Source organism: Podarcis pityusensis (assembly GCF_964106645.2).
Source record: "Podarcis pityusensis genome assembly, chromosome: 11".
Classification (NCBI taxonomy): Eukaryota; Metazoa; Chordata; class Lepidosauria; order Squamata; family Lacertidae; genus Podarcis; species Podarcis pityusensis.
In genome coordinates this window covers 37,412,600-37,436,364 of record NC_138036.1, presented here as the reverse complement: position 1 = coordinate 37,436,364, position 23,765 = coordinate 37,412,600, and the positions used below count along the sequence as shown (strand labels likewise).

The 23,765-nt window shown below is 41.8% G+C and overlaps 2 protein-coding genes across 11 annotated transcripts in view; one reads left to right on the top strand and one right to left on the bottom strand.

The window, feature by feature from the left end:
• Positions 1-9,184, bottom strand: part of LOC308458081 (uncharacterized protein) — a 45,944-nt gene extending 36,760 nt beyond the window's left edge. Inside the window, exons 1-3 of one of the 9 annotated variants that reach the window (XM_080972735.1) lie at positions 8,860-9,184; positions 2,818-2,895; positions 1,048-1,172 (exon numbers count right to left, since the gene is read on the bottom strand). In XM_080972735.1, the coding sequence (XP_080828861.1) occupies positions 1,048-1,128 (81 nt within the window). In that variant the 5' untranslated portion in view covers positions 1,129-1,172; positions 2,818-2,895; positions 8,860-9,184. Of the gene's footprint in view, positions 1-1,047; positions 1,173-2,817; positions 2,896-8,042; positions 8,065-8,351; positions 8,837-8,859 lie in introns of those variants that run through there. The other 8 variants (XM_080972736.1, XM_080972738.1, XM_080972739.1 and 5 more) reach the window with 8 other exon arrangements.
• Positions 9,185-9,315: 131 nt separating this feature from the next.
• RIOK2 (RIO kinase 2) lies at positions 9,316-21,008 on the top strand. Of its 2 annotated transcripts, none has more exons than XM_080972786.1 (10): positions 9,316-9,520; positions 10,204-10,342; positions 11,094-11,210; positions 11,361-11,536; positions 12,416-12,504; positions 15,019-15,210; positions 15,475-15,567; positions 16,544-17,068; positions 18,005-18,101; positions 20,776-21,008. In XM_080972786.1, the coding sequence occupies exons 1-10, from the start codon at positions 9,455-9,457 to the stop codon at positions 20,935-20,937; spliced, it is 1,656 nt and encodes a 551-aa protein (XP_080828912.1). In that variant the 5' UTR covers positions 9,316-9,454; the 3' UTR covers positions 20,938-21,008. The 2 variants fall into 2 exon arrangements, with proteins under 2 accessions (XP_080828912.1, XP_080828913.1); XM_080972787.1 differs by lacking the exon at positions 9,316-9,520 and adding an exon at positions 9,570-9,716.
• The last annotated feature ends 2,757 nt before the right edge of the window (positions 21,009-23,765 follow it).

The following is a 23,765-nucleotide window of genomic DNA, read 5'->3' as shown; positions in this document are numbered from 1 at the left end:
AGGGGATGGACACACCAGGAGGGGGTCCCAATGCAGATCTCAGCATGCAAACAGGATGGTAAACATGCAGGAAGTCCAACAAACAGCTTGAACCCAATGTTTAGGGCCTTAAATGTTACTCTAAACTGGCTGTGGAAATGAACCAGAAACCATTGGAGCCGATACAACAGGGCTGTGGCAGATGTACTCTGGACCAGCTGAAGTTTCCAACCTAGCTTTAAAGGTAGCCCCACATACAGTGCATTACAGTAGTCTAATCTGGACGTGACTAGAGCACGGAGCACTGGGGCTATGGCACATCTCTCTGGACCTGCTGTAGAGCATTTCTCTAAAGTCATTTACCTATTATCTACATGGCTAGGTTCAAGATGCTGGTCTTGGTGTATAAAGGCCTATACAGCTTGGGACCAGGACACCTCAAAGACTGTCTCACCCCTATATATCACTGCACTCTGCAGGTAAACGGCCTCATGTTCCACACAATATAGGAATCAGGCCTTTAGCATCTATCTGTTGGAATCTCCTCCCCTTAAATACTAGACAAGTGTTATTGGTTATATTTTTGGTGCCTACTAAAGCCCTTTTTCTTCCAACACAACTTTTAAGTTGAGAGTCCCCCATCTGTATTGGTATTGTTTTTAAGAAGCTTTTGTTGTTTTATTATTGCTTGTTGTTTGCCACCCTGAGCTCCTTGTTGGATATAAACTTATTTATTTTATTTATTTATGTGTTTGTTTGTTTGTTTGTTTGTTTGTTTGTTTGCTTGCTTGTTTATTTGATTTCTATACCGCCCTTCACCGTAAGATCTCAAGACGGTTCACAGAATAAAATACAGGATAAAAACAAGTTATTTAAACAAATTCAACAAACTTTATTTGCAATATTCATATCCCACCTTTCTGAATGGCAATTGGTCTTCAAGACGAAGAACAATAAATGAAAACTGATACATAACAATACAATAATAAATTTCTATTAAAAAGCAGTAGCAATTTATAAAGGCTCATGGGGAAAGCAGGGGAGAGCTTGGAATAAAGCATCTGAGACCTTAAGCTGCTTGTATGACTGTTTTAGCTGCTGGTCTTCAAAGTTGGTACCAGCTGTTTCAGTCTCTGAGAGAACAGTCATCTCCTTATACAGGCAGCTACAGAGTCTGAAGCTCCTGGCTCTTCCTAGTTACAGGGAGGTTAAAGGGAGGGATGAAAGTGTTTACTTCTCAGGGCAAAATAATCAGGAAAGACTCAAATCTTCACTAGCAAGTTAACCAGCTTAGGGAGATTTAATTTGAATTTTGAGAACTGGAGTCTGAGGAACAGTTATTATCCATGTAAAGAAAGGACAAAGCATTCAGTATTGTTCAGATGCTGACACGCTTTAGCAAGTAGCACAAACCAATCTGACATTTGCACAGTGATCTAAGACATGGAGAATTTAAAGGAGATCAGGAAAACAGAAGATTACAAACTTGAATACAGAAAATAATTCAGATTGCCTAGTGACATGCCCTGCAAGAATCTTGATCAACTGTTGCATTTTATTTTATTTTGCTCGTTATGAGAATGCCTCCATTTTATAAGGGCGCATATTCATTTCCATAAGCTATGTAGGTAGTTTTTCACTGAGGTCTGCATCTATTGTATACTTATGGTAGTGAACACAAATGCCATTGATCCCAGTAGGAAGGCTTGCAGGCATGACACATTCAGTGTCAAACGAAGGTCTCTAATTAGTGAATAGTTCCGGTCTGACAGAAAAGGCCTTAACCTTCCACAGGGAATAATGAGCTAGGCAATGTCTGAAGCACCCAAATAAGCTTCTGTGAACAAGAATGGCACTGAGAACTGCTTTAAATGTGCTAAAATGACAGACATCAGTGACCGAACAGTGAACCGTACACTTGGCAATGAACAGGAAAATGCCTGCTATAGGAAAGGGTGCTGGTCTTTGTTTTTTCTCTTGTGCATCTGAACTCGGGACTAAATCTGATAGACCACATTATTTGGTAGACTTATTTAAAACAAAACTAGGAGATTTGTGGAATACAGATAATTGTCTGAAATCTTTGTCCTTTTAACAGTATTTATAATATGAAAGCATGTGGCAACTTCCCTGAACATCATAACAAACTCAGTTTTTAAAGAACATTTATAAAAAGCTCATTAGCAAAGACAAGACTTTAATAGAAGGGTAGCTCCAGAAACAGTTTGAATGGCAAGTTATTAACATTGTGACTAAACAAGAGGTAGAAGCTTGAACATGATTCTAACTGTCCAATATGTCGTTAGTCAAATACTGTACATCAAAACATTTAAGAATCTCCACACATATTATTAAGAGCTGAACAACATGTGGAAGGAAGAAAAACATTTAATAAGGAATAAAGCATTCTATCTGCCACAATGCTTTGTGTCATATAAGTACAATTCAAAGAAAGATACCCTTTGGGGGCGCAGAGGGTCAGCACGTCCAGATGTTAATTAGAAGCTTGGTAATTCAAGCCCACCCAGGGACAGCTGGGGACAGAATTCCTGCATTGCAGAGGTTGGACTAGACGACTCTCAGGATCCCTTCCAACTCTACAACTCTACGAGCTACCATACGCCAACACTATCCAAACCTGCAAAGTATGGCCCAACATTCAGGGTGTGTTCTAATTGGCTTCAGATTGTGGTTTGGCCAGAGTGAAACAAATGATGCTCTCGATTTCAAATGCAAAGGTAAGCCAAGGATGATGGTCTGATGCTCCCACTCACTAGCAGAGAGAAGTGAAGGGAGAGCAACGTGTGCATTCAAGGTAAGCTAGCAACCTTCACTTACCATGACATGTGACTGCAGCCAAAACCAGTTCACTTTGGATGTCAAAGAGAGGCAGCCTCAGAACCAGGCCTACCACTGCTGGCATAAAGAAAAGGAGAACATGTTGTCTCTGCGGTCAACACAATAACAGAAAATTGCAGCGGCAACATAATTCATCAGCAGTTTCCCTCTCCTGCTGTCCAGCTGTGAAATGTGATTGTACCTATCTCAGTTTTTTTATTATCCTTAAATGGAGCTGGCAGTAGCTAAGGCGGGTTGCATTCCAAAACATCTAGAGGGCACCATCTTGGTAAAGGCTGTTCTGGACAATACACAAGTAACTGTGGTTCCTAATCACAAAGCCCTTACTGCTAAGCAGAAATTATTTTATTATAGGACCTTAAAACACAGAGGGTCAAATAATGCAATACTCACTTTTTGCTTTGTTGAAACCATAAGGAAAAGTTACCTGAATACAGAAATTTGTGTATAATATACTGTATCACATCAAGAATAATCTGCATGATTTCTCACACATAGGTTTAATCTGTGCTGTTTCTTGCCCTGTCATGTTCACATCCAGGTGAAGCCAATGGCACACCCAGCAATAGGACCAGGACACGTGGCATGGCCCCAATCCCGGGTAACTGAGTTAAGGGGGCTTAGAGGGCACCATCTTTATGATGGTGTCTGAACAAGGATAAACCAACCATTTTTTGAAGCAACACACTTTCAGACCTGGGGTCACTAATAAATTCTAGCTTCTCATTCCAGGTTTTGCTTTGTTTTTTGAAAGCAGCATAGCATTACAGCATTTCGTATCTTTCAGTCATTAACACTGCATTTAATATATTTTCTCTATCTGCATACAGAAGTCAGACAGGATTTCTTAGGTTATGCTTTTCGAATCCTTCAGTAGAATCTTCAAGAGTGAAGTGCTGCCCTCTAGAGGAATATTTTGCAAGGGAAAATTGTGTAACCTTCTCAGCTCCTTTCTTTTTACTGTAACAGGGAACTCCAAAATACTTTACTGTACAGTATTTATTATTTATTTTTAAATATACTTCTTAATATAATAACATTTCTGAGCAGTTTAAGATAAAAGTGTAACAACAAAAACACAAACACCATTCAATATGTTTTATGTTTTACTGTGGTTTTATAATTTGATGGAAACCACCCAGAGTGGCTGGGGCAAGCTAGTCAGATAGGTGTGGTCCAAAAATTAATTAGTAGTAGTAGTAACCTAAGAATCTTATCCATTTCTCCACAGAAGCAGAAGATTGGTTTGACAGATTTAATAATCATTTATATATTTGCCCCATAAGACCTCGAGATTCTATCACTTATCATCAATTCAAAGAGCTTTTAGAGCTTAATTTGCCATGATTTCCAATCAATGACAAAAGCATATGCCCAGATTATAAATACTGGAATACTGGCCGTCAAGTCACCTCTTCAAAAATATATCAAAAGGTATCCAATACTTTGTATCACTAATGGAAGAAATCCACAGTAGAGAAGGGAGAGAGGCAGTTTACAGTAATTTTTCTAGACATGAATTCAGCATACTTTTGATCATGGTTCAGGAAATTTTCCTACTACAATTTTTGCCATCTGGTATCACATTAGTTGGCTAAGGGTATTCTGACGTTGACAAACCATCTGACTTTGATAACGCAATATATTTCCTGTACAAATAAGGTATACCGCATATTGTGCACTGGAGAAGTTACACAAAAGTTAATTACCACTTCACCTATGAAATGAGTTTTAAGCCACTCACACAGAGACTGCAGATGCTCAGCACCTTAGAATTTATTTATTTTTAAAGTCTCATGTGAGGAAAAGCAGGGCAGCAGCCCTCTGGCAGTGATTGTGCCACAGGTTCAAGGCCTTCTGGCAGGCTACATGAGACATCAACACAGAAATGTTATTCAGTGGCCTGAATCCAAGATGTTTAAATGTGCCCTTACTGGCTGAACTGTGGATATATCTGTTCACGGTACTTTAGTAAAATAAATTCATTACCTTGCATATTTAGATTTTTATTGACAGCTGTACACTAATGATTGAAATGCTTATTCTCAGTAAGCTAAATGAAAAGATAACTATACTATGAATAAAATTTGCCTAGGTTCACAGAACCAGATTGTCAAAACACTCAAGTTTTAGTGTGATTAAATATCAAGCTGACTAAATATTTCTAAACCAGTAGAAACTGATTTATATCAGTTATGGATGCCACTTTCAATAACAAGGTTATAAATCATCTTTGGTGCTCATGCCAAGTTTTGCAGCTTACATAAGTCTAGGCTACAGTTCTTGGCATCTGTATCCATTCAACTCATAAAAAATGCTACTGTTCCACTGCAGCCTAGCAACTTGCTATACTTATTAAATAGTAAGAATTTATAAGAAGATGCAAAGCTGTAAGTCAACAGAAGCCTGATTATGGAACAATTAATCTATCTTGTCTTCTCTGGACTAATTCTCATATACATTTAATACTAACTATGCATTTTAAATATGAACGTGTTTTTCTCTGCATTTCATGGGTAGACCAGAAAGTAGTTCCTGGCCCAACCTGTGTAAAAACTGATACCTAATTTGTTAACAAAGAACTGTCATTCTAGTGTAGACCAGTGGTGCCTCAAGCTCAGTCTTCTCAGCCATCCAAATCATAGAATTGTAGAGTTGAAGAGGTCCTGAGGATCATCTACTCCAGCCCCCTGCACTGCAGAAATACACAACTATCCCTTACGGGGATCGAACTTGCAACCTTGGTGTTATTAGCACCATGCGCCAATCAATAAACATAAAAAATGAGTCTACTGAATCAAACCAATGGCTCACCTTGTCCAGCATCCTGTTCGCACAGTGGCCAACCAGATGCCTGTGTGAAGCCTGGAAGCTGGACGTGAACACAACAGCATTCTGCCCCGTTTACAATTTCCAGCAACTGGTATTTAGAGGCAGAATGGCAGTGGAGGTAGAACATAGCCATCGTAGCTAGTAGGTTGTCCTCCATGAATTAGTGTAATCCTCTTTTACAGCCATCAAAGTTTGTGGTCATTACTGCCTCCTGCGTGAGTTCCATAGTTTAACTACAGAGGCAACTCCTGGTTTAGGCGTGTCTGAATGATGCGCAACTACACCGAACCCAGAAGTAGCCCCAAAACATCAAAGATGTCATGAAAAGGAATGGAACAGGGCAGAGCAGGCATACATGCTCTGTTGACATACACGGGGCTCCAAAATAGAACCCCCGTGAAAAACAAGGATTGTCTTACACTGTATGAAGAAGTACTTTACAGTGATATCTATGTTTACGAACTTCATCTGTTTCGGAGGTCAGTTCTTAAACCGAGGCGTGCGCTTTCCTTACTGAGGCCTCCCGCCACCAGTGTTCCGCTTCTGCTCATCTTCCGGGGCAAAATTAGCTAACCGGAATGCCTACTTCCAGTTTTGTGAAGTTTGTTGTCAGAATCATTCATTGTACGTAGACCAAGGTACCACTGTATTTTATCTCCATCTCCTTGAGCATTTTGCTTGCCCTTTTCTGAACCTTTCCCGATATCTACAATATTGAGGTGTGGTAACCAGAATTGTACATATTATTTCAAATGTGGTCACAGCATAGATTTGTATAGTCACATTATGATACTGTCAGTTTTATTTTCATTTTTGTTTTTACAAGAATAGAAAACAGTATGGTAAAGTGTATCTTGTCTGTTATCGGAATCATGCCATTCTTTTAAATAGCTTCCAAAGTGTGTTTCAATGTTATATTTTTTCTGAATTAAGGTTATGTACACAATTTGTGTTACTGCCTGACACCTGCAAGTTATATTTAACACACAAAGCTATTTTGAGGATTTTATTAAATAACAAGGCAGAAGTAGTTCTCATTTCAATGCTAGAAAATACAAAAAAATTGGCTCAATGTATCAGAGAGCTGGGCCAGAAAAAACAGCTCTAAGTTGACCTACTGTAGCACCAGAAAAAATGCATTTACACTGTGCCCAAAACCACTGAATTGATCAAACTACTTTCTATATTTCACCAATCAAATAGAAACTGCATTGCCAAATATACCTTCAACAGGATTTTAAAATAGGAATATGAATGCAAGCCTCAGTTTTTTATTAATGCATTTTATTTCTCATTTTTTATTAAAAGAGCTTTATCCCACTTTTCAATATTTCTCTTTCCAAAGTGAGTGGCTAGAATGCTGGACTTCAGCCACAAAGCTCACTGGATGAGCCTGAACCAACCAAGCCATATTATCCAAACCTAGGACAATGATGCAACTAGAACTGTAATGCAGCCTCACCATAGATTTGGTGCGGCTGCATTTGGAATGGTATGTACAATCTAGTAACATCACCTCAGAAAGTATAACGTGAAGTTGGAAAAGGTTCAGAAAACGGCAACCAAAACAATCCAGATTCTATCTCCTGCATCTCCAGGTAAAACTGGGGAAGACTTCTGCCTGAAACCCTGCCAAGCTAGAAGAACAATGGTCTGAGTCAGTATAAGGCTGCTATGTTCTTAAAAGTGTGTGCTCTACCACCGAACGATGGTCCTTGAGAAGCAACACTAAGCAGTTTTAGTATTGCCAGTGGAACCACAAACCTGCTTCTCCTTTCCATTTTTTGTGACCAAAAAGCAGGAGTATCAACTGAGAAATATGGGCATCAAGATACACAGTTCAAACAGAATGCAGACTAGTGCAAACCTTGCATTGCTGGTGTGACAGAAGCAACTTTGAACAGCAGCCACATTCTCTGGGGACCAAATCCTACATAATCTACCTTCTGCTATTTGATAATCTTCTCCTACGTAGCACAAAAGCGCTCAGGATGCACAACCCCAGGCCACTGGGTCTGTTCTCTGGAAGGAACTATATCTGTGCCAAGCAAACCGATTGAAGTTGAAACCCTCTTTTTGTTTTGTTTTTAGCTTGAATGAAGCACTCCTATCATTTGCACTTGCTGCCCTATTTTCAACTTACTAGTTAGTAAGCCCCATTGAACTTAAAATGACTTATTTCTGGCACAGCAAGTTTAACTCTGCACTGGAAACCAGCAGGGAGTATCTAGGAATTAAAAGTGAGTTAACTTTCTAAATTGGGTTTTCACTTTTATTCTAATGAAAATATTATATGAATACACACACCATTATATAGCCTACAGCAGGTTCCAGAACAACTCAGATTTATTTGTCATGTTCGTTTGGCTCACCTCTTAGCCTTGTTGCTTAACAATGAACAACAGCCATAATTTGAGTGTGTGCTGGGTGCTACATGTCATTTGCGGGGGAGGGTGTACCTTTTTCATTAAAAAAAAAAAGATTTCGTTACTGAAATTTTCTCAAACAATACATAACAAACAAACATACATAGCAAATCTTGACTTTGAACTTTGTTTGGGGGAAGGGGAAGCAACCAGAGGACACAAAGATCACCATATAGAAGACGAAAGGAGGTAATTTATAATTTTTTAAGCTAAAGGGGGCCTCCCTTCCTATTGAGTTTAGCACTCCATCCATACCTGACTTGCTTCAGAAATTCAAGAAAACCCGCCAGAGAGAATGCTTCTCTTCACATGCTGCTGCCTCTGTTTGGCACCACAGAGCTGAGGGGAGCCACCCCCTGATCTCTGCCATTGGCCAGGAAACCTAGGGCCCCATGGAGGCTGCATTCACTGTCGGGGGGAAAGGTCGGGGTCTAAATAGAGAGATAATAATGATGCCAATTCCCTGCATCTGAGGAAGCACCTGACAGAAAGAAGGGAGTCCTATGTAACCCTTGTTGCCAGTGAAGGTGCAGCTTGCTTTCCTTTTCCCTTTCCATTCATTTTCCTTTTTATATCGTGCTTATTAGATTGTGAGCCCATGCGCAGGGGCTGGACTGCCTCTTGACACGTGTCCATCGTTCAGACGAGCGGGCCGCCTGAAGGATGGCGGGTAAAGTCACAGCTTTTGTGTCACTGAAAGCGACGCCGCCGCCTGCTCCACCGACTCCTGGCAAGAAGCAAAACACTCTCCCACGAACGCTACCTTGGCCGCGGCCCGAGGCAAAGGGACGGGGCGCTCGCCGCGCGAATCCATGGCTCTCTCAACGAAAGAGGCCACCGCCAACAAGCCCTCTCCTCAGCCCGTTCCTCCCGCGCGACGCGTTTCCTAGGCAGCGGGTCCTGCCAGGTACATACAAGCATTCACGGCGTATTTAAAGGGGGGACAGAACTCGGGAAGTTTGAGGTGCCCGCGTACTTATATTGCAGAACATCGAATTATAAACGTGCCGTACAGTGGTAACGATGCGGGGAAAGAATTAGCGTCTATATAGCGTCTACATAGCTGCAAGGACCTGAGAGAGAGAGAGAGAGAGAGAGAGAGAGAGAGAGAGAGAGAGAGAGAGAGAGAGAGAGAGAGAGAGAGAGACCACGCCCACATCGAAGAACTTAACTCCGCCCTGATGGCAGGAGGTGGTTTGCGTGCGTCTTTCTACGCGTGCGCAACAGCCGACGGAGACTGCGTGTGTGCGTAAGCGGAACAGCGAGGAGAAAAGCTACGGGCCGACTCACATGCGGGTTGGGTCCAGAGCGTGGCTGGGACATTCCATTCAAGAGGGGGTGCTTAGGTGGACGAAACCATGGGGAAGCTGAACGTCGTTTTGCTTCGCTATCTTTCTCGAGAACACTTCAGAGTACTAACTGCGGTAAGGATCACTTGGCGATCGGTTCCAAGGAGTCATAAGAGAGGCCTGGACCAGGGCTTGGTCCCTGGTGGCCAAAAACAGGTTGAGGCCGGGTCTGGGTGGTAGAGATCTGGGAAATCATGGCTTCCGCGGGTGTCTTTGCAAACCTCATGTGCGCTTCTGAGAGCACGCAAATTGACATTAACATTCAACATGGGTAAGTTTATCCATCAAGCAACAAAGATAAGGAAATGTTATGTAAATAAAAAAAAAATACGACGATTAATTATCTTGCTGAATATTATGCTTTAACTTTAGTTTTTCATCCAAGTGGTTTCCTCTCTTCTTCCAATACCTTGTGCAAGCCCACTTTATTATTTTGTTTTCTGTGGTCTTTCTACAGAATTGCTCCCACTTGAATCTGCCTGAATCTTAAAATCATCATATGAGACCCTTCTCTGCATCTAATTGAAGAAAGACATGGGGTGGCCTTTAGATGCCAAACTTTTCAGAACTGCATATATGTCTTCATGTTTGAAAAATCCATATTAACACCTGTTCTGTGAGGGCATGAGCCAGTATTTAAAAGTATTAAATGCAAGCACCAGAAAGGAGGCTATATGTTCAAAAACAGGAGGTGTGATGTAGGAAACTATGCTTATCAAAATAAAGAGTATTTATCAGGCTATGTTTTGCTGTTACAGGTGGAAATGGGCATGAAGAACCATGAAATAGTCCCTGCCAGCTTGATTGCCTCCATTGCTAGTCTCAAACATGGGGGATGTAACAAAATTTTGAGAGAATTAGCAAAGCACAGGCTCTTGGCTTATGAACGAACTAAAAGTGAGTATAAATGGGGTTCCTGCCCACAGTTGTTTCAGTGGATTTTTTATGAATGCCGCCATTGGTTGATAGCCAACACTGAACAAGTGAAATTCCCCTTCCTGTCATCCCACTGTGCCCCCTCGTAAACATACGGTAAATAGTTATCCAACACTCCCAAGCACATGTAGTGGGAAGGAGAGATCCCATTGCATGGGCAGAAATTGTTCTTCCTGCAGACAGGAACCACTGGGTATCACCTGTTGAAAACTAGAGGAAACCAGCAATATTTGGTTGCCAACCGAGGTGCCTTAAATAAGTTGTTTCAACTCATACCCACATTTAAATACATGTTGTTGCTCTGAATATAGAATTCCTCTTGCCTGAACAATATGGATCACAGGGATTGTTGGGGGGGAAAGTTCTCTTTGGAGAGCCAGTGTGGTGTAGTGGTTAAGAACGGTAGACTCGTAATCTGGGGAACCGGGTTCGTGTCTCTGCTCCTCCACATGCAGCTGCTGGGTGACCTTGGGCTAGTCACACTTCTCTGAAGTCTCTCAGCCTCACTCACCTCGCAGAGTGTTTGTTGTGGGGGAGGAAAGGAAAGGAGACTCCTTCGGGTAGTGATAAAGCGGGATATCAAATCCAAACTCCTCTTCTTCTCTTTGGAGGACTGCTGACTTTGCTTAAGTATTTTTGGTGTTTTAAAAGGACACACTGCATAATCATGATAAGCACAGTGTGATGTGATGCACTTATTTTACTTCTACAGCTGTCCAAGGTTATCGATTAACTAATGGAGGATATGATTACTTAGCCTTGAAAACTCTTTCTTCTCGACAAGTTATCTGTTCTGTTGGAAACCAGATGGGCGTTGGAAAAGAATCAGGTATTTTCAAGCTTCGGATTGGGGGACAGAGTCATGAAATGTAGCAGATATATCAAAAAAAGTAGGCACGTACCAAAGTGTAAATTTTGAATGTGTTAAAAGCTATTTTTTTTACCATGCTTCTAATTGGACTGAATCTTTGTTTTAAAGATATTTATATTGTTGCAAATGAAGAAGAGCAGCAACTTGCACTGAAGCTGCATAGACTTGGGAGGACATCCTTTCGGAACTTAAAAAACAAGCGTGATTACCACAAGCACAGAAACAAGATGTCCTGGCTATACCTTTCGCGTCTTGCTGCAATGAAGGAATTTGCCTACATGAAGGTACTGTTGGTTGTTTTCCCCCTAGTTTTCCTAAATCTGGGCCCATCGTAACTAGGCTTCAGCCAGAAGTTACAGAAAGGTCTACACCGGTTTCCTCTAACTTTATTCTCACCTGTCAAGATGATGGGCACGACCCATTTTTAACTGATTACTACTTCCACATGTCCCCATCCAATTTCTAAGATTATCCATGGGCTCTTTTTAACGCCTGTACCATCTCTGAAGCAGTGTTAGCCCAGTGGCAACTCAATATGTGTTGGCCGTGAAAAAGGTGAATTCTGTAATAAGGGTTACCAGAAAAGGCCATGAAAATTAAAACTGGCACCATTCTTCATTGTCTGTACATAAGTCTATATTGCAACTACAATTGGGGATCCTGTGCCTAGTTCTGATAATCTCCACATCATGTTTGAGCAGGTATTTTGAACCTAGTCTGTTTTAGGTGGTTTTAAAGGGGGTAGACATGGAGGATAAAGCTATCAGTGACTATTAGCCATATAGCTAAGTGGAACCTCCATGTTTTAAGTGGAACATTCTGAAGGGGTATGAGAAAGGGAGAGTTGTTGCCTTTGTGGTCTGCTTGTGGTTCTTCAAAGCATTTGGTCAGTCACTTTGAGAAACTGAATACTGAACTGTAGTCGGATCCTGCAGGCCTCTTATGTCCACATCACATTCTTACAATATGATGGATTTTATTTTATTGTTATCTGGTGTGCGTTTATTTGTTTTACATGAAGCTCATTTCATTTGTGCCATAAACTGGTACTCAGCATTAAAACGCTGAGTGAGTACATTAACACACTTGAATATTAATACATAACTCAAATAGAAGGACATGCACTGATTTTTAAAAATACTTTTTTCCCTTCTTTTGGCCAGGCTTTGCATGATAGAAAATTTCCTGTTCCAAAACCATATGACTACAATAGACACGCAGTCGTAATGGAACTTGTCAATGGTTACCCTTTGTAAGTATGAAGGTATTTTCTCAGGGGTGCTTCTGTTCACTGTGATTTATAGATTTATAGTTTATAGATTGCTAGTAGTAGATGTTTGGACAAAGCAGCAGCAGTATAATAGTAACTTTCTTAGGTATTAAAGTTAAGAAAACCCCTGTAGGAAAGACCTTAGACATCACTGCAGGCTGGGATTGACAGTACTGTAATTGGTTTTCGTTAAAAGCCATTGGTCTGAGTTTGTACATGACAGGGCCTTATTTATATTTTTGATAACTGGGAAGCAAGCTGTACCTGTATATTTCCCTTGGCTTCCATTTCTTAAATAATAAAACTAAGAATTACCAAAATCTAAGCACTATTGAAATTGCTGATTACTTGGAAATATTCACTAGAGCCCTACATTTCATACTAAAGCATGCAGAAGAGACAGTTCCTTAAGAAAGCATGTAATTATTTCCATAAACCCTGGATGATTAAGGAAAGCAGAAAAGATTGGTTTAAAGGGGTCTTCTAGGCAAACTCTTTTGGCCATATAAAGCAACATGTGTTAGAAGTAATTTCCTTTTTGAAATAAATGGAGCTCTTTCCCCGTTGAGCAAAATACTATCAAAGAAATTCTGACTGCAGCATGGTATTACTTTTTTCTTCTCCTTCTCTCTCTACATCCCCCCTCCAACCCCAGGCTGGGTATTTTAAAAATCAGGTCTTCCAACACATCTGTCAGTAACATCAATATAATTCTTTGTAATGGTAGATCATGCCTTCAAATTGATTGATTAATTGGAATGTCTAAAACTTTAAATAAACCTCTGCCCATAGCCTTGCAATCTACAAAAATGGATGTGGTTGGTATGTCTGTTCTACACATTTAGATGTTGGCACAGCAAGTCAGAAATGTACGGTTGTAAGAACACAGACGCGCCCTGCTCAAAGGCCCACCTAGTCGATCATCCTGTTCTTACACTGACCAGTCAGGTGCCTATGAAATGTTTGCGCTAGCTATCTTATGTTTTTTGGAATTTTATTGCATAGTGCATATTTTTATAATAACTAGTATTATTACTGAGACAATAAATTATAATACCACTGGTTTTAAATTGTCTTTTGGATTATTATTTTTTAAACAATACAAATCACTAAAGTTTGCCCACTAATGTGCTGACTGCGTGTATTTGCACAGCGAAAGGCATTTGTGTCCAATCTGACCTTCATTTGTCTTCCTGGATCAAAACTAAATTGGCTGCAGCTGAAAAACAAGGTCACGTTATAAATGTGATATGGTAAGGCATCTGAAATGAGCTGCCTAATCAAAAACGAATCTATTTCAAAACTTGAATTAATTAAACATGAATTAAAAAAAAGAACACTCCTTTTGAAGTGTTCAGCAGTTCTTGTACTAAATTTTAAAAGATTGTATAGGAAAGGTAATGCAAAATAGACAAAGGATGACTTGATAGCATAAAAGGAGACTTTTGTTACCTGTGAGACATGATCATCCAAAGTCATCAGCTGAAGAAACTGCTTTGTTAGGTGAAAATCTAGGGTTGGATCCTGACTTGTTTTTGATGGAACTCCACAAACTGGAGGGGGACATTTTTCAATTCCCTCTGCAGTCCCCTTGTCCCCTGCCCCAAATCTGTTTCAGAGGGCTGGGGACCTTCCTGAATAGTACATGGCACAGGGGCTGCAGAAAGAAACAGGATAACTAAAAATGGTCTCTCCTCTCTTCGCTCCTTTGTCAATGGGAACGAAAGCTTCCACTGGATTGGAGCAAATGGAAGGAGCCCCTCTCTACAGAGGAAGATGTCTATGAGTCCAACCCATAATTGTTGACTTTACCAAACTTTTTATTCTCGGAGGCCAATCAGTAATTACGTTACTGTGGAGTCAGCTCCTCCCACCCCCAACAGAGATGTGATTAAGGTCAATACGTGTAAAACAGAATGAGCACAGGAGATGCATCCTTAACACATATTGTGTGATGTAGTGAGAAGGAAGGTGTGGGGAACTCTCTTTTCACAACTGCCTTATTTGGTGCAGCCCATGCTGCACACTTGTGCCTTAAGGTATGTTTGTGTTACTCATTCTCTGAGAGATTCAAACATGCCTTATTTCCAGCAAAGGAGTGTGCCGGGAAAATGTGAGAAATGTTTACAAGTAGCTTGTGTCATTGCTGAGAAGTGATGGTGCATGATAATTAATCCATGTGATGACCACACATTTTTCAGGCATGCTGTGTAAATCAGTGAAATCAACAAATAATACCCCCATGTAACCCTAATACACCTCTTCTACATAAAAGTGCAATTTTGTGGGGCCTTTCATCTAGCTTTCCAGATGGCCAGCTACTGAGTAGGTTTTGTGAGTGAATTTTCAGCCGAATTAGATTTGATCTCTCTTATGCAAATTCAGTGGACTACCCAATGTATCACATTGGCATAATATTATTGGTTTTTCCCTCCTAGTTGAGGCATCCATTTGATCATACCCATAATATTCTGGTGGCTTTGTTTTATCACGTAGATGTCAAGTCCATCATCTCGAAGACCCTGCCTCTCTGTATAGCGAGCTAATGGAATTAATCGTGAAACTTGCCAACCATGGATTGATCCATGGTGATTTCAATGAGTTCAATCTCATGTTGGATAGTGAAGATCGAGTCACAATGATTGATTTCCCGCAGATGGTGTCAACATCTCACCCAAATGCTGAATGGTATGTGATGAGCAGCCTCTGTGTATTATCAAGGTGTGGCCATTTGATGACATTGAGCAGGTTTGTGGGGTCCTGGTAAGCCTGGCTTAGCATGTCGTGCAAACCAGACTGTTGACTGGAGAAGATGTTTTACGAATTCCAGAACAGAGCTCAAAAACGTGAAAAGTGGAATTGATGCTTGAGTAATGAAGAACCTATGGTAGTGGGGTGTTTGTAAATTGAACGCACCTTTTTAAAGTAACCTGTGAAACTTCTTTTGTTCAGGTACTTTGACAGAGATGTGAAATGCATTCGTGACTTCTTTATGAAACGTTTCAGCTATGAAAGTGAACTCTATCCAACTTTCAAGGACGTAAGGTAAGTTTGTGGGCATGTTTAGAAACCAAGAGTTGTTTCGCACCTCAAATTCTACCTCTACACCTGTGTTTCCCAAACTTGGGTATCCAACTGCTTTCGGACTACAATTCCCATCATCCCTGACCACTGACGGCAGTTGTAGTCCCAATACAACTGGAGACCCAAGTTTGGGAAACGCTGCTCTTTACAATGCATTCAGATTGTTCCCAGAGAGGCATTTGTCCTCATGGAAGTTAAGCCTGAACCGAGGCTCCGTGGATAGAAACACAATTTTACAGCCGTGATTTCTGCAACTATCACAGTAACATGCATTAACTATTTCTATTTGGGGGCCTGAGTCACGCATTACAATTCTCATCCGAACGTGTCTCTGGAGAAAGTAGAAGTAAAGTCACTTTAGTGCCAGATACAGATCAGATAAACTATTGGTTTATGCATCTGTCTTATGCTAAATATATATGTCATTTTCTGATTCTCTCTTAAGCTGTATGGCAGAGAGGCAATTGTTTTGCATCATGTGCTGTTTGATAATCGTGAAAGGATGGATGCGTTTCAATCCACTGAGCTACCATCTTTTTTCATATTTATTCTTCAATATCTTATTCTTCAATAAAGACTCTCTTCTAGATCTGGAGGATGTCTTCCACTGTTCCTCGTTCCAGTCATTATTTAATCCCTTTCAGTATCTGATCCTCCTCTTCCCTCCTTTTAAAAAAAGAGCTGAATTTATTTGCAACAGACAGCTAATCTTTTTATTGGATTACAGCTGCTTCAGAATCGCACCTTAGGATTCCAGTTCTTCTACGGGGGGGGGGGGGGCATTTTTTGTCAAAGTATATCACATCAGGATGTGCTTCAGTGTATGGGTATAAAATGACAAGTCCAGCATTACTTTGATAACTTTGTTCTAAAAGTGTACTTGCATTAAATGGAGACTCAGTTCATGCTTGACTTTTCTCTTTTCCCGCATTGCCAGGAGGGCATGTTCTCTTGATGTCGAAATTGCAGCCAGCGGTTACACCAAAGAAATGCAGGAAGATGATGAGCTTCTTCACCCAGCCGGCCCTCATGATGAGGGCAATGAAACTGCGTGTTCTCCCGGTGTGCAAGGTTCTGAAGGGGGAGAAACACTATGTAGCGGCACAGATCAAAAGACCGAAGGGGACTTCACAGAGGAGGTTGAAGATGCCACCGAAGATTTGGGGCAAAGCAGCGAAGAAGAAGAAGATGATAGCGCAGATGAAAGTGAGCAGAGTTTAGATTTGCGGGAGTTCGCCTGTGCCTTACAACAAGCTGAAGGGCAAATTATTGCTGCTCGAGACAGGGCTAATGCAGGCTGCTCTGTAATTGATTTTTCTGAGGATGAAAAGAAAATTGAAAAATCTACCAAAATTGAAGATCAAACAGGTCAGGGAGAAGAGCCTGCTGACAAGGACTGCAAAGATGAATGCCCTGATCTGGTTGACTTGTCAACATTAAACAGAGAATTCAGGCCTTTCAGGTATGAATTTATATTGATCATTCAGGGTTCTTCAGATACTGGGTTTTTTGGTTGTTTTTCCTCTTTCCAAAACGGAAGCTCCCCAAGCGTTGAGCATATTACTTTTCCGAAACTCTCCCATCAGATTCAAAGCAGTGGGTGCGTTTTAAATAGTAGCATGTATAATCACCTTTTTGTTACAATGTAATATTCAGGGACTAATTGAATAGAAATGTTATACATTACTTGATTCATCACTGGCATGCTTTGACCCTCATGGAGAAATTTTAAAATGATACCAGCTATAATCTCTTGTACATTTTGTACTCGTGTCAACTTGCTCCTACTTGATTTGCTCTGCTAGTGGAGGGAGCACAAATTATTCATTGCATCAGGCCCTGCCTTATTGCTGCTTTCAGATACTGTTCCCTCTTCATCAGTTCTGTTGGCCAGGAAAACCTTCGCTAACAAAATTGCCTAAGCTGAGTAGTTAACCACACTGCCCAGCCTGCATTTTGTTTAATGAAATGAGACTTTTATTGGCTTCTTACATAGAAAACTGAGATTGCAAAAGGAGGCTGACAGGTCCTTGCGCTGCCTTCATTGGAAGCGAAGTCACTCAAGGCATGGCAGGCTAGGGCAGAGAGTGAGCCTGTGCCAGTCTTAGTGCCTGTTTGCAAGCAAGAAAGATTCAAGAGCACCTTTGGGTCAACGATATTCATGCCATACGAAACGAACGTCCTTGAGACTGAAAGGTCTGTTGAACAAACCCATTTCATTCTCGCAAGTTTTGTGTAGGTGAATATCCTGGTGGATTGTGTCCATTATCAATATCTGTTTGGGTGAAATAGTTGCTGTTTCTAAATGTAAATGTTGCAACTGAATCATCTCGGAAGAGTTGATTGGTAAAAGTTGGGTTAAAAATGGCTGACTACAAGCATCTGTTCTGTATTGCAGAAATGAGGAAAGCCTATGTCACATCAATGACCACAGGACAAGAACTACTAGCATGACTTCAGTAGGCAGTATGGGAAGTCGTTCAACAATTCCTCCAGTAAGTCCTACATAAGTAATGAGAAAACTGTGGCCCTCCAGAAATTCATTGGACTGCTGCTCCCATCATCCCTAGCCTTGCAGCTTGGGGCTGGTGGAAGTTGTAGTTCAACATCACCTTCCTACTTTAGATAATGCTCCAAGACTTTGAGCTCAGTCCCACAAAATCTTCCCCAGCACGGCTGCTGTTTATTTCATTAGGACATTGCAGGCCAGTGGATTATGCCTTCAGTTAACTTGTTATGTCTGTCACTGAGCTATGACCCTTCTTTCACCTGATACTGATCAGGTGGTGAAGGAAAAGAGGGTTCTTTCTCTGTATTCATAAGTGTAAATGGCTGGGGATTTTTGAAAGCACAATTAGAATTATTCTGAAACTTGCAAAAGTTGTTAACTTCTAGTCAAATCCAGATCCGTTCTTGCTCCTGAAAGCCTAAGATAATGAACTGTTGTCATTGTCTCTGAAGGTCATTAGTTTCCGCTGTTAAAGATATAAAAAAAAAATTAAAATATTATCTTGCTCCACTTAAAGCATAATGCCAAGGTTCCAGTGCTTCAGCCACTGTTGTGTGTAACCCAGTTTTGAATCACTGCCACCTCCGCTTTCCAAGCAGCTGGTATACTGCATACAACCAAGGGGTGTGGGGAGTTTCCCCAGACACCAAACAGCATATTAGCAGCTTTGGTTGATGCTTCATGTGTATACTCCATAGGTCTTTATTGAGCTGTGGTGGTTTCATTTATCCTAAAGTGCCTCTATGTGGCTTGTATAAGTTACTCAGCAGCTTGGGATACTGGGTGGAGAAAGGTTAGAGAAAACATGGGGTGTGGAGATTCATATTTCATTATCTTTTAACATAGGCAATCAAGCAATATTTTTATTAACAGGTTCTAAAAGAGCCTTGCATTTTTAAATAGTTGTAACAGGAGAATTCTGTTGAAACCCCCCCCCCCCACACACACACACACACTTCATCCAAGCTAAATTAAATTTTGCAATTAGAGATCATGAATATAAACAGAAGGGTCCTACACATTTGTCGGTCAGATTGAATCTCCAGCTTATCCGAGGGGGGTGGAGGAATCTGATTCTTTATTTTCTTGGACACCCACCAGGACACTCCCCCCCCCCCAACTAGATTGAGAGCACTCTGTCTGACAAAGGCACTGCTTTCTTCTTTTTTCATTACCAACTGGGAATAGTATACCAGACCCTAAGAGTACAATCCGAAAGGGCCAGCGCATTCCACTCCTGGAGCCCAGCAATCTGCTGACAAAAGGGATGGACTGAAAACAATTCTTTGTCTTCCAAATTCTTTAAATTCCTAGTAAATGGTTGCTGCTAGACTAACCAAAAGGAGGGAAGTATTTCTGCAGAAAGGGGGGAAAGCAACAACTCAAAAATAAAAGAATTCTAATTGCACATAGACACTGTTCTTAAGTCTCATTGAAACAGATAATTTTCAGTACTCAAAAACAGTTGCTTGCACACCTGTGTAAGAGATCTTTTTAAGGAAAGACTGGGACAGAAAGGCAGGTTGGAAAAATGCAGGCAAAGGGCACAGAACCTTCCCTATCAAATGCTCCCCTCCCTTGCACTCTGTAGAAATACCTTCCTTTAGTCCTCTTTGCAATGAACGGAGGGTTGTGTTGCGAGCTAGGTTTTACCCCTTGAACCATGCTCATGTGTCCACACCTGTGTTGAACCACCCTGTGAGCCTGAGGAATATGGCAAGCTATATTGAAATAAGTTTTTTCTTGCCAACCCCATCCAGCAAAGTGTCCGTCTTCTCACCATTCTGGATACAGGTCCAGCTGACAGCTGGGTCACTTGCATTTTCCCCAATCCTCTTGTTTGCATCGGTGGGTGATAGGGATGCTTATATCAATTTATTTCTCACTGTAAGGTCACATCCTTCCTCCAAGGAGCTCAAGGCAGTGAATGAGCAGCAGCTGCCAGCAAAGGAAGGTGATTGGACCCAACGCCACGCCACCCTGTGAGCTTTGTGGCAGTGGGGCCTTGAAGCCGCCCAAAGTCTTGCATTCTGATAATGTATGCCCCGTTGGCTCCTGCCTGTGTAGGGCTGTCCTTTTCATATCTGAACCACGGCTCTGTAGTCAACCTAAAGCTTCTATTGACACACTGAACTCAGGATAGCTCAGTTGGTAGAGTATAAAACTCTTAATTTCAGGGTCGTGGGTTTGAGCCCCACATTGGACAGAAGATTCCTGCATTGCAGGAGTTTGAACTAGATGACCCTTGTGGTCCCTTCCAACTCTTGATTCTCTGACACGTGCAAACAAACGTCCAAGTTACCGTAGATCGGTGCAGTTTGTGAGGAATTCATTACTTGTCTCAGCCACAAGGGGGAGTAGTATTCTTCCAAACTAGCTCAAAATTCTCAAGATTCCGAAAATGTTCCAGCTTGCTTTTGCGTGTCTTCCCTCTGTCGTTGCACAATGCCACTGGCCAGTTTTTTTACCCTGCCCAGGTTGTTTAGACTGAGAAACTATTGTTCATTAATTCCAGAAAAGCCGCTGCCTGTTAAAGCTCATTAAACCGTGCATTTGTTTTGTGCCATGTCACCCCTTGTATCCAACCTATTTTGAGTTCTCAAAGGGTCACTTGACTTGCAAGCCAGACCTAACGTCTGGGTTTTGAAAATGTCTTGCAGGAGCTGATAAAACAAAAGATCAAGCGCCAGCTGACGAAACAGCAAAAAGCTGCTCTGAGACGGCGGTTGCAGAAAGGAGAAGCAAACGTTTACACAAAACAGCGACGGGAACACATGCACAACATCAAGTCGAGTTTGGACACAGCCAGCTTCTGGGGCTGACATCCTACAGAAAGATCTTCCTTCTTTCCCCATGCCTTGCAAATCAATGAAAGAGATGGCTTTCTGCTTAACCAACATGTCAAGTTGTATTCTTTCTGTTGTAGCCTGAGACAAGCCTTCAAGGCCTACACTCTGGCAGACCCAAGTTCAGATGCGCCCAGTGAGATTTCTTATTCGTTTTGGTTTTTTCCTTGAGATGGTTCACACTTACTGGAGTGCTTCACTATGCTTGTTGAGAGCAGGAGGCTCCCATCTTGCATGGTGGCCCAGATCCTGCCCCAGGAGCCAGCTGGCTGTGTTACTTGGCTTTCAGGAAGCCCGCTTCTAGAGGAATCCACTCACAATTTACTATGCCGCTTTGTTCAGAAACAGAAGCCCAAATACTTCCACAGGCAATAAAATTGTCAGAGAAAGCAAACTTAGGGCAGCGAACTCCCAGTTTTCAGGTGGCTAGACTGAAAATATAACCCATCTGATACTATGCGTATAGATACAAGGCTCAGTGAGTTCAGTTTAGCACACTCCATCGATTGGGTGCATAGGATTTGTATTGCTTAGATGCCCATGTAAGCCTGCAATCCACCTAAACGTGCTTTTCAGATAGTAGGGTCCATTAGATGAGGCGTAAAATACCGTATTTTTTGCCCTATAGGACGCACTTTTTCCCCTCCAAAAATGAAGGGGAAATGTGTGTGCGTCCTATGGGGCGAATACAGGGTTTCGCTGAAGCCTGGAGAGCGAGAGGCTCTCGCTCTCCAGGCTTCAGGAAGCTCTGCGCAACCCTCCGGAGCCCGGCGCAAAGCCGTGCCGGCCTCCGGAGGGTCGCGCAGAGCTGCCTGCCCTCCCGGGCTCCGCGCAGCTCTGCACGACCCTCCGGAGCCCGGCGCCAAGCCGCGCCAGGCTCCAGAGGGTTGCGCAGAGCTGCCTGCATTCCGAAGCCTCGGGCGCGCTGAAGAGCGTGCCCGGGCTTCGCACAGCTGTCCGCAAGCCTGGGGAGACCAGCGCGGCTCCCTAGGCTTGCGGATAGCAGGCTGTTCTGGGGTCAGGGGAAGCTCGGGCTTCCCCCGCGCCAGCCCTGTGCCTGGGGGGGAGGGAAATAATTTTTTTTCTTTATTTCCCCCCAAAAAAACTAGGTGCGTCCTATGGGGCGAAAAATACGGTAAGCACAAGTTTACAAAACATGGGATCAAACTGCAATAATCTTAAGGAGATGATTATAAGGCTAGTGCAAATCTATGGGCTCAAATCTGACATTATTAGAGCATTCCATAACCCTGTTTAAAGTTACCCTGTTATCTTCACTTTGGCTCAACTGCCTTGCTTTGCAACCCCATATATGTTTACTCAGAGGTAAGCCCTATTGAGGTCAGTGGTACTTCCTCCCAGGTAATTGTGTTTAGGATTGCAGCCTTGCAATAATTAATGTAGCACCTTCAACAGTATCTTCATTTCTAAACTTGAACAAAGGCTCACAAGTTTTTCATGACTAGCAGAGCTTTGAACCTAGAAGCTCTTACTCGATTTCTCTCGGCACTTCCAAGGTTTCATGCGTAAATCCTGCCCAAACTGACAAGTAATAAAAATGATGTTGCACAGGCCTGGCTGGCACTCGGATCTCTAAGCAGCTCTGTGCAACTGCTAATAAATTTTGTTCACGTACATTCAACAATGTGCTAGATAGCCTCTCGCAAAATACCTTGGAAACCCAGTAGCCAGGAGCACTTGGCTGAAGTGTGGGTTTAAAGTGCATAAAAGATGTTTATCTAGCAGAAATAGAAGCAAACTCTTGTTATGCTGAATCTACCTTGTTAGTAATAATAATAATTTTATTATTTATACCCTGCCCATCCAGCTGGGTTTCCCCAACCACTCTGGGCGGCTTACAGCATATATTAAAACGTAATAAAACATCAAACATTAAAAACTTTCCAAACAGAGCTGCCTTCTAAATGTTGTGTAGTTCTTTATCTCCTGGACATCTGAAGGGAGGGTGTTCCACAGGGAGGGCATCTAAAACTGTTACAACTAAAGCTGTATGGGATAAGTTTAAGAACTCCAGAAAGGAGGGGAAAGACTTTTTTAAATAAATCAAAAAAGGTGTGGTTTCTGTAAAAACAATAAAATGTAAATCAGAAATTTAAAGATAATCAGGCCAGCTGGGGCCAGCATATTTTTAAATTCATGTTTCCTTCTATTCTGCACTACAGCTTGAATCACCTTCGTGAAGTTCAGTTTATGATAGTTTCTGTGAGTGTATTTAATATAGCAGCTGAAGTCCTAAAAATGTGGGGTGGGAATGGTTTTCTCATTGCTGAAGTAGCCATACATAGCCAGAGATCATATATAATGTGATCAGTACAGCTTATGCTCTGTTCTTGAATTATTTTAAAAATAGATATTACAACAACCAAGAAAAAACATGAGCATTTAGCGGGCAAGAACCGAAAACAGGTTAAAAGCCCAGTGGCCTAAGAAAATTTTAATTGCCCACCTAAATGGGAATGTTGCAGGCCAAAATGGAATCACTGAATTGTACAGCTGGAAGGCATCAACGGTGCCTCGCAAGTGTTGCCCTTTACTTTTCCCCACATACCTGTATGACGAATTGCCGTTTACTCTAGTGGGGACAGAAATACAGCACTGCAGTACAATGGGGGAGAGCCTGAGTTTCTTATGGGAAGGTACACATTGCCCCAAAGATTCCTGCATTGCAGGGGGTTGAAGGAGATGGCCCTCGTGGTCCCTTCTAACTCTGTGAAATACATTGTGGACTTACGTGCAGAACAAAGATGCCTTTCAATATACATGCCCTCTGTTCACTTCCATCC